Consider the following 11,212-nt stretch of genomic DNA (forward strand, 5'->3'; position numbering starts at 1 on the left):
TTTTCAAAAATAAGTAAAACAATCACTAAATTAATTAAAAAAAATTAATTGTTTTCTTTTTTACGAGATTCAAAAACATGAATGTGTTTTTTTTATTGAAATTCAAGGTTAAAAATAAAACATTTTTTACACAAATTTTTGGTCATTGGAAGACAACGTTAAAATTATAGTTTCCTGTAAGTGGATTTTTAGTGTTTTTTGTACGAAATAATACTACTCGACTTGTTACCATTTTGTTTATTTTAAACTATGTACAAATAGATACAAAAATACTGCTGGTGATTTCTGTAAAATCCCTAACTCTAAGATATTGAGCAAATATAAATAGCGGCGTGCCATTAATCTACATTAGATATCACAATGACATGTCTCTAGAACGAAACAGTACCAATCTTAAAAAAATAAATTCACTAAGGACCTCAGGAGTCTACATAAATAAATAACGATCACAATTAAAAAAGTAACTAAAAAATTGAATAAAACCCTAGACGTCCTCGTCGTTGGAATCGTTGCAATTGAGGTCTTGGTTCAAGGGGGCGACGAGACTCGAGAAATACACTTCGAGTTCTTTCGCGTTCATACTGGCGCGTTTTTTCGGTTTATAATTCGACAATTTCTTCTCAATGTTGACAAGGTCGTCCTCAATCCAGTGCGTGTTGTAAACATTGCGTTTGGATTTTGAGGTGAGGAATTTGTAAATTGAGGCGAGGAGGAAGCAAGAGCCGACGGCGAAGAAGAAGTACATGATGCCGTTTTCCACCAGGGGCAAGACGTTCAAATAGAGGCGGAAACGGGCGGCGAGGACTTCCGGTAAACTGTAGAGTCTCTGCAACGCGGGAAAATTAAATTTGAGGGAGGTTTGAGGACGAACTAACTCACGATTTCGGTCCAGAGGAGGGGTAAGATCATGTCGGCGAATTTGTCAACGTTGGCAATTGTTTTAATGCTACCGAGGGCCATGTTGATCTGGTAGCGGACGGCAAGGTCGACTGGCAAGCCTGAGTCCTGGAAAAAAAAAACACTGACTTTGAATTTCCCGCCGAGACGCCCCCTAGTGGCGAATAAACATTCATGACGACACGATTGACAAAAATGTAAAACGGGCCTTAGGCGACTAACCTCACTTTTGGTTTTTGTACTGATAACTAGAGAAAAAATGACAACAAATCAAAATAATTTAGAAAAACACATATTGCTGACATTTTGTTTCGGAAAATCGACAAATTTCAAGTAAAACTTTCGAATTTTGTAGTTTCATACGTCAATTATAATGACAATAAAGCATGGTTCACATTGACATTTTTTGGGTCCGCCATTGTAGTTTCCTGTAATTAACAAGAATTCTCCTTAAAATTCGCATGAATTAATTTCGAGTTGAAAAATGTGAACAATTTTAAAAAGAAATTTCTACAACCGGAAGCGATTTTTCGGTTACACAATTCAATAAAATAAGAGAATGTGTCGTTTAACAAACAATAGTCTTCTTCATTTTATTATAATTCTTAAACCAACAAAACATTGCACAATATGTCGTGGTTCAACTGATTACATTCATTTTTCACCAGATTTAACTGATTTTTGACCAAAATTTAGTCAAAAATAAGTGGAAAACTCAAAATTTGCTCAAAATATTTTTATTTTTACCATTGAAGCACGTTTTTTTGAATCAAAATTTGAAGTTTTTGCAAAAATTTTAACATTTTTGTCTTTTTTAAGATGATTGTACCTTTTTCAGTAAGGTAAATCAATTATTTCCACACATTTTCTCAAAAATATGTCAAAAAAATCACCAAATTCAGTATTTCTTTACTAAACAAAATCAAAAAATCGCTAAATTAAAATAGTTCGGCCGTTTTTAGCACATTTTTTAACTAGAAACATGCAGAATTTTGTTAAAAACAAATCAAAATGCACTAATTTAATCCAAAAATGGTGTTATTTTTGGCTTCTTAAATACATTTTTAAGTACCAAATTTTTTTTTAAGAAATTTCGTTATAGAACTGGCTGAAAAATTACCAAATAACATCGAAATTTATATTATCCTAGTTTGTTTTGCTTAATTAGTTCTTTTTGAAGCAAAAACTCATTAATTTTGGAAAAATTCCAAGAATCATCGACATTTATGTTGTTTCATTTATTTCACTCGATCTAACTGGTTTTTGAGCAAAATTTCGTCAAAAATAAGTCAAAATTTGGTGAAACATATTGTTATTTTTACTTTTTTCAAGCTTGAAAAACGTTTTCAACTAAAATCTGAAGTTTTTGTGGAAATTATATAATTTTTGCCTTTTGGTACATTAAAAAAATCAATTATTTTGACGAATTTTTTCAAAAATAACCTTCGAAGCACGTTTTTTCGAACTAAAAGTTTTTGCAAAAATTTTATCATTTTTATCTTTTTCAAGATTGTTGTACCTTTTTCAGTAAGGTAAATTATTTCCACACATTTTTTCAAAAATATGTCAAAAAAACACTAAGTTCAGTATAAAATGGTCTTATTTCTTTACTAAACAAAATAAAAAAATCGCTAAATTAAAACAGTTTGGCCATTTTTAGCACATTTTTTTAGCTAGAAACAAGCAGAATTTTGTTCAAAACAAATCAAAATTCACTAAGTTAATCCAAAAAAGGTGTTATTTTTGTCTTTTGAGTGTTTCAAAATTTTTTTTTTGAGAAATTTCGTTATAGAACTGGCTGAAAAATTACCAAATAACATCGAAATTTATATTATCCTAGTTTGTTTTGCTTAATTAGTTCTTTTTTGAAGCAAAAACTCATTTATTTTGCAAAAATTCCAAAAATCATCGAAATTTATGTTGTTTCATTTATTTCACTCGATTTGACTGGTTTTTGAGCAAAATTTCGTCAAGAATAAGTCAAAAAAACATAAAATTTGGTCAAACATATTGTTATTTTTACCTTTTTCAAGCTTGAAGAACGTTTTTTTAAGTTTTTGTGGAAATTATATCATTTTTGCCTTTTTTAGTCAAAAAAATCAATTATTTTGACGAATGTTTTTAAAAATAAGTCAAACAATCACCAAATTAATTATAAAATAGTTTTGTTTTCTTTTTTACGAGATTTTTCTGAACCAAGATAAAAAAATCGCTAAATTGACTGGTTTTTGCGCAAAATTTCGTCAAAGATAGGTCAAAAAAACACAAAATTTGGTCAAACATATTGTTATTTTTACCTTTTTGCTTGAACAAAGTTTTTTCAAGTTTTTTTGGAAATTATATCATTTTTGCCTTTTTTAGTCAAAAAAAACAATTATTTTGACGAATTTTTTCAAAAATAAGTCAAACAATCACCAAATTAATTAAAAAATAGTTTTAATTGTTTTTTTTTACGAATTTTTTTTAAACCGAGATAAAAAAAAATCACTAAATTGGGTCCAAACGTATTATATTTTTAGCACCTTTTTCAACTAGAAACATAATTCTTTCGCAGAATTCACAAAATTAAGCTAAAAATGGTGTTATTTTTGTGTTTTTTTTTGAGCGTAAGTACATTTTTAGATAAGAAAAAAAAACGAAAGTGAAGAAAACTACTTACTGGTTGTATGGCAAAATAAGTTTTATGTTTCTCGGGATCTGGGTTACTCCCGATGACCTTGGCGTTCAAAATTGGGTCCCCACCCAGGAAATGTGGGTAACTGAGGGCTATAGGAAACCCGTAGTAGCACCCATGGACGTCCAATAACCCCGGAGGCAAACACTTCTTCTGATCTTTGCAAAAACACTTGTTATCAGGGTTATAAACTCCATTATCATCAGCGTCTTCTTGGAAATTATAAACATAGGCGTTTAACCCATCAACCACGGTGGTATTAACCCTCACAAGGGTTTTAGCCCTGCACATACTCTTCCGGAAGAAAAGAAGAGTGTCGTTGGGTTTGATAAAACCCGGAAATTTCGTACCATCAGAGGCACCTTTGATATTACCACATGGGTTCTCCCATTGGGGGATCTTGGTCGAGCCCCGATAAGTGTCAAGTAGGCCGGTTCTGCTGACGTCATCTTCCCCAGTGTAGACTGTCTCAAAATCCCCGTCGAAGTCGTACATCTATTAAAGCACTCGTTTTAGGGATTTTCGTTGTGAGGTTGGTAGCGAAATGTCAAATGTCAAAATGCAACTTACTCGATCGATGAGTCCAAGTTTGTCAAAATAGATCCAGCTGGGCATGAATTTGTTTCCCAAAGTCATCAAAGTGCTCTTGTAGCCAAACATGAATTCTCTTGCTGTCATTTGAATCAAAGGCTCGGTTTTGGTTTGACGTATGAGGAGATTAAGGCCGACTCTAGTGAAGTAAGACTCGTCGGAGACCACGTGGGCTATACTCTGTGAATAAAATACGTTTTTAGCCCAGGTCAAGTTTGTTTTATGTAATTGAAAGTAAGAGTTGAACTTGGCGAGAAAGTGGGCTGGAAGCAAGTATCGTTTGGCGCGAAACGGTGTCGCGCTTTACGTAAAATACACTTCGAGAAGGTTCGATTTGACATTTTCGATTCGACAAGGACGGGAATTATGAAAGATGGGAGGAAAAATGCAGGGAGGAAGTCGATTTGGTCAAGGTGGGCTTCAGGTCTTGAGGAAGAGATTACAACGGTTTCGAAACGTCGAGAGAAAATGTCAAAATGTAGAAATTTTCATCGAAAAATTGTGCAACACAAGATTTAAAGTGAAAATTGGTGTGCTTTTGGGTCTTTTAGCTTTGCAACCCCAAAAAAGCATTTTTTTTTATTAAAAGATATAATTGTGGCAAAATTTAGGTTAAGTCACCTTTGACAGAAAACGTCAAGCGTCAACAAGGGTAGCCAACCCTAGTTAGAGATGGGCAAAAAATATCGATGTTTTATCTTTCATTTTTTTTTATTTTAAAATTTTATTCGATAAAATTTAAATTCGATGTTTTTTAACAAAATTAACGATGATGAAGTGATGTAGGTTGTTAAATTTTGTATTTGTAGATTGTATTTGTTTATGTTTTATGCAAGAATTGTAAGAAATATGTTTGTATTTGTTTTTTTATGTTCCAAAAATGTATTATTAAAAAATTGGTAAATGATTTATTTTTTCAATAAAAAACATCGATTTTTTTTGAGTATCGATGTTTTGTGGCGATGTCACAGAACGTCGGATAATAAACAATTTAAATAATAAAAAGTAGGTATTTTGTTTTCAATTTTTTTCCAAAAACAAAATAAACTTAAATAAATTTAGCAACATTTTTGAAAAGTAACTCCAAAAAGCATAAGAATTTTTTATACATGACGAAATATTTTTAAATTAATTATAGTTATCACACTCTTTTGAAATCTAGGGCCAGGTTAATTTTAGAATTTTTTTTCGGTTTTGACTCATATTTTTTTAACTAAAAATAGATACTTAATTTTTTCTACTACTTGATTTATTATACGCGATAATAAACAATTAATATAATTAAAAATAGGTATATTGTTTTCAATTTTTTTCCAAAAACAAAATAAACCCATAAATAAATTTAGCAAGATTTTTGAAAAGTAACTCCAAAAAGCATAAGAATTTTGCTTTACGTTAAAACTAAGTAGCCAACTATTGTTGTTTTACTAGTTTCGAGCTTCATAAATCATTTATCTTCAGTATTGTGTGGAATTTTTTTTTTTTACATTTTTTGGTTTGTGTTTAAAAAATATAAAAGAAATTAATACATACAGGTGCGCCAGAACTCGCGCCCCAATATAAAATTTAAAAAAAATGTTGAAAAATTCAATCTATAAAAATTTGATTTTTCATTAGAATAAAGAATTTTAAGATTCACGTTATTAGATAATGTTTTTTGATTGCTTTTTTATCGAAATTTTATAAAATAGTTATTTTTCTTTCTCATTGGGACAAATGATTACAAAAAAAAAGTCATTTCCCGCCTAGTTTGGCAAATTTTTCGCTCAATTTTAGCGAAAAAACTGAGTCCTTAGCACAAAAAGAGTTGAAAATTACAAAATTTACAAAATTTTTGACTTAATGTGGTGGTTTTTAGGCCTTGTTTTGACGAAATTTTGCGAAATAATTTTGTTTCTAATTGAAAAACTTACAAGATTTTTTACGATCTAATTTAATGATTGTTTAGCTCGGTTTTGAGAAATTTTCTAAAAAAAACTGAACTTTTAGCTCAAAAATGTCCTTAAACGCCCAAAAAATATTGGTATTTTTGCCGAATGTAAAACCAAAATTTAGTTTTTAGAACAAAAACGTGCTTAAACGCTTGGAAAGGCCAAAAATAATATCGTTTTTGACTTGTTAATTTCGCGAATAATTTCTGGCAAAATTTTGCGAAATAATTGAATTTTCCACAAAAAAAACTTAAAATTTTGAAAAATAAAAATAATAATAAAATTTTGCAAATATTTTCAGTTTTAAGTTGCAAAACATTTTGGCTTATTTTTGAAAAAATATCGTGTTTTCAGCTTTTTTGACAAAATTTTTCTCTGGGGCGCGAGTTCTGGCGCATCCTGTATATTTTTCATTGTTCCCACCCTAGGTGTTTAAAATTACTTCTGAAAATTCTAGTTACCAACAACATGAAAAAAATGGTAATTTCTTGTTGACAAATCTTTTAGTTTATTCTAGAAAGGTTTTGTTTTTCATTTTTTTAACGAACAATTATAAAATGGAAAGGAAAAAACGATTTTCTGAGAAATGTCCGTGATTAAAATAATGATAAAAAACTGCGAATGTTTATTTGTGGTTTGTAATAATGTAGGAAATGAAAATTCTAACTCTCAAACTGTAATTTTGAAAATTACAAAAGCCAATTATTTCTCAATGAAATAAGCGCCAATCAATAGTCACTTATTTGGTGTTTCCAGAATTTAAGCAAAACAAATACGGAAAAAATTCAAGGTGCTGTTTTCCATTAATAACGATTTTTACTTTTTTTGTGCTACGCAGTAATTATGGCAACAACAAAGGAAAACTATTCAAGGAAACAATTAAAGAAGAGTAATGATAAAGCGAATTAATGTAATTAGAGAATCACAAACATCCCTTCATCAATTGAAAAATTATTTTTTGCAAGGTTGGTAACGAAGTCAATGTCCGATAAATGTCAAAAAAAGGACCTAACCTCAATTTATGCCAAGTGTGCCACTGAACCAGACTAGAATAAACAGACTGAAGCAATGAAGAAAGTGAACACATGTTACATAACTCATCTCAGTTAAAAACAGGAAATTTACTTAGTTTTTCATGCGGAAAGTCGTCGTTTCCACCTTGTAAAAAAAGGTCAGTGTGAAAAGGCGACTTTTTAGCATTGTTTTCGGGAGGAGGAAAGTGGGACTTACCAATAGGGCGATGTTGGGTAAGATGAGGAGGTCGTCCTCGCGGCGGCCTTCGCTCAGTTCGGGCACCCAGATGAGGGGGTGGCGGGGCACGGCGGTGAGGGTGCCGTTGTCGTTGAAGGTCACGTTTTCGTGCATAAACATTTCCCTAAAAAATTAATTTTTTGTCAATTTTTTTTTTTTTTGGGTAAAAGTCGTCCCAAGTGTGACGTAATGAATTCATTTCGTAACACTTTTGTGACCTTCATCTCATCCGGAATTCCGCGATGGGAAAAAATTCACAGATTGTTAATTTAATGAGTTTTTTGTCACTTTTTGGCAATTAAATCGTTTTTGATGGTCACGCTTTGACGTAAAAGAAAATAAATCATTGTTTTTTGTTGGGAGATGAACAAACGAAAAACGTGTTGGAGGTGACCTCTGACCTGTATAAAATTACTATTAATTTTGTTGGCAGTGAAAACCGATTTGAAGCGTGATTGTGGAAAATTTTTCGTTAAAAGTGAAAATTTTATTAATTTTTGATTAAAGCAAAAAAATGCACAATATACTGAGCGACACTAAAAATGTAACATGAAGTACCTAATTGTAAAAGTTTTTTAAGATGTTGCATTTCTAATCACTCTGTATATTTACTAAAGTTCATTTTCTGGTTTATTTATTTTATAATTTTTTCTCCTATTTTTTAATAAATATATTTTTTTAAAGTCTAGAAAATTAGAAAAATAATAAGTAATTGTGTAATTAAAAATTAAATTTTATGAACATATAAAAATTAATTTTGTTGGCAGTGAAAACCGATTTGAAGCGTGATTGTGGAAAATCTTTCGTTAGAAGTGAAAATTTGATTAATTTTTATTTTAAGCATTTTGGATAGAAGCAAAAAAATGCACAATATACTGAGCGACACTAAAAATGTAACATGAAGTTACCTAATTGTAACAGTTTTTTAAGATGTTGCATTTCTAATCATTCTGTATATTTACTAAAGTTCATTTTGTAATTTATTTATTTTAGATAGTTTTTTCTCCTATTTTTCAAAAAATATATTATTTTAAAGTCTAGAAAATTAAAAAAATAATAAGTACTTGTGTAATTAAAAATTAAATTTTATGAACATATAAAAATTAATTTTGTTTTCAGTGAAAACCGATTTGAGCGTGAAAAATTTGTGAAACATTTTTCGTTAAAAGTGAAAATTTGATTAATCTTCATTTTAAGCATTGATAAAAGCAAAAAATGCAGAATATACTAAGTGACACTAAAAATGTAACACGAAGTTACCTAATTGTACAAGTTTTTTAAGATGTTGCATTTCTAATCACTCTGTATATTTACTAAAGTTCATTTTGTAATTTATTTATTTTAGCTAGTTTTTTCTCCTATTTTTCAAAAAATAATTTTTTTTAAAGTCTAGAAAATTAAAAAAATTAATAAGTAATTGTGACATTTTTTGTAATTAAAAATTAAATCTTATGATAAAAATTGAATCTTATGAAATTTAACATTTTTATTACTTTCCCATTTCACAAATTGTGAAAACCGAGGGGCTGTTTACTTTGGAATTAGTTGTACAAATTTTTGGAATTTAATCGGAACTTTTTTGGAATTGTTTGGAAGTATCTGGAATTATTGAAATTATCAGTGAATTGTTGGAATTTCGTGTGAATTACTGGATTTTTTTTGGAATTACTGGAATTTTTTTTGGAATTATATATCAGAGTTACTTGGAGTGCCAAGGACACTTATACAGGGTATACAGGGTGCGCCAGAACTTGTGTCCCAGAGAAAAAATTTGTCAAAAAAGCTGAAAACACGTTACTTTTGACTTTTTTCAAAAATAAGCCAAAATGTTTTTTTACATATTCCTATTATCGTACCTTATATGACATTTCTCGCTGAGGCGCGAGTTCTGGCGCACCCTGTATGTATAATTTTTTTCAAAATTAAGTTGAATTTCTTAGAACTATTTAAAACTATTTGGAATTGCAGGAAATAATTTAGAATTACAGGAATTAATTCGTAATTGTAGGAATTAATCTGAAAAAAAAAATGGAATTACTCGAATTTTGGTGGAATTTTTTGGGATTACTGGAATTTCGGTGAAATTTTTTTGGAATTGGAATTAGTTTTACACATTTTTTTTAAGTTAACGGTCCTTCGGTGAAAACCTAGGCAGCAAAAGTCCATTTTTACTGCCCGTTGAGAAGTACATTTTTTAAATTATTATTCATTATTATTTTTTTTGATCTTGAAGATGCCGACTATGTTGGCGAAACACGTGTTGGTTCTAAAAAATCGTTTGAATCATATTTTTTCTCCCATTTGAACATAATTTATTTTTCTGAAATTACTACTGTAAATAATAAATAAACAAACATAAAAAACATATATTTTTTAAATTAAAAGCTTAAGCAGCAAAAGTGCATTTTTACTGCCTGACAAAATATTTGATTTTTGGGGCCTAGGCAGTAAAAGTAAATCTACTAAGTGACATTAAAAGAGGCCAATTTTTAGTGTCGCTCAGTGTATTTTTTTCGCATTTGTGACATTTTATTTTTTTCCTGGTCATTTTTAATTAATTTATTTTTCAGTTGGCAGTTTTGGTCGAATTGGGGTCAAAATCTGTTCAATAATCGTGTCCATAATTAGAACGAGTCCTTTAATTAAATCCGGCGTGGATTTCGTGCCGCTTGCAACACATTGTGATCGTAACAAAAACTTTCACTCTGAATATTTGTCTATTTTTTGAAATTTTCGTCACGATTTGAGTTATCTCAAAACTAGATTATTTTTTTTTGGTTGGGTTTTCGTTGCGCCACATCCCGATTGGAAAGTGTTTTTCGAGAGCGCGACCTTGAGAATAATGCTTATTTTTCATTGAAGAAGAAGAAGAAGGTGGAAAGTGAATCTGTGTCACGGATTGTAATCCGAGATTTGTTCACTTACTTGTAGACGTAAGGGCCGACTTCCTGCACCTTTAACTTGTCGTCTTTCCCGCTGAGGAACTCGTCCTTGTTGGTGACGTTCCAGAGGTAGACGCGAAGGTAGAGGTCCACGGGGGGGCTCTTCCACAATTCGAAAATCTCACCCCCTTCGCTGAACACGCATTTCTGGCACAGAATAAATACTCAGCAAAGGGGTGACAGGTCGAGTGACCTTTGAGATGACTGAGCGAAATGAAAAATGAGATGACTGGGCCAAAAAATTCAATTTTTCAAAAATATTTTCGTTATTGTTTGAGGTAGCGTCCAAAAACTTATACAGGGTGAATCGTTAAAATTTTACGTAGGGGAAACACCCTATATGACTTTTGAACATATTTTTAATTCATGTGGAGTGCCGTAGTTTTAGAGTTTTGGAAATCGGCTCAAAGTCCTTTTATTTTTTTTCGTTTATTTTTTTTAACAAATTTTCTTAGATGCCATTATTAGCCTCGGCTTCGCCTCGGCTGGCGATTTTATTACTCCGTATTTCTTTTTATTTTTTTCGGAGAAATTTGAAAATGGGCTGTTCTTGTTTTATTCACATTATTTGTAAAATATGAATAAAAATAAAAACAAAACTAATTAATTTGTAATTTTTTGTATCCTGAAAAAGACCCAATAATGTGTCGAAACGTCTCGACAAATTTAAACACTGTTTATTTTATCCTAATAAAACCAAAAATTAAAAACAATTATGTGTGTTGAGGTACTTTGATAGCTTTTTAAGACATTTACTACATTAGAAATTGTTTCTTTAAAAGGTAAAAAAAAATATTGAATAATTTTACTGAACGTTTAAATTTGATAGGTATAAATTTTTGACTTTTTTTGAAAAAATTAAAAATACAGGTGATCTATAAAAAAATGTCTTTCAATTACATATTTTCGATCCAATACTGACAAAA

General features: G+C 30.3%; 1 protein-coding gene across 2 annotated transcripts in view; it reads right to left on the reverse strand.

Moving 5' to 3' along the window:
* Positions 1-221: 221 nt before the first annotated feature.
* LOC123009420 (scavenger receptor class B member 1-like) overlaps positions 222-11,212 on the reverse strand; it is a 43,360-nt gene continuing 32,369 nt past the window's right edge. For both annotated transcript variants that reach the window (XM_044405719.1, XM_044405718.1), the window contains exons 3-8: positions 10,270-10,433; positions 7,324-7,468; positions 4,142-4,342; positions 3,557-4,066; positions 880-1,005; positions 222-826 (exon numbers count right to left, since the gene is read on the reverse strand). In XM_044405719.1, the coding sequence (XP_044261654.1) occupies positions 485-826; positions 880-1,005; positions 3,557-4,066; positions 4,142-4,342; positions 7,324-7,468; positions 10,270-10,433 (1,488 nt within the window). In that variant the 3' untranslated portion in view covers positions 222-484. The remainder of the gene's footprint in view (positions 827-879; positions 1,006-3,556; positions 4,067-4,141; positions 4,343-7,323; positions 7,469-10,269; positions 10,434-11,212) is intronic.

This window comes from Tribolium madens, unplaced genomic scaffold, assembly GCF_015345945.1.
Source record: "Tribolium madens isolate multiple individuals breed KSU strain unplaced genomic scaffold, Tmad_KSU_1.1 Scaffold_71;HRSCAF=194;Tcas5.2_LG6, whole genome shotgun sequence".
Taxonomy (NCBI): Eukaryota; Metazoa; Arthropoda; class Insecta; order Coleoptera; family Tenebrionidae; genus Tribolium; species Tribolium madens.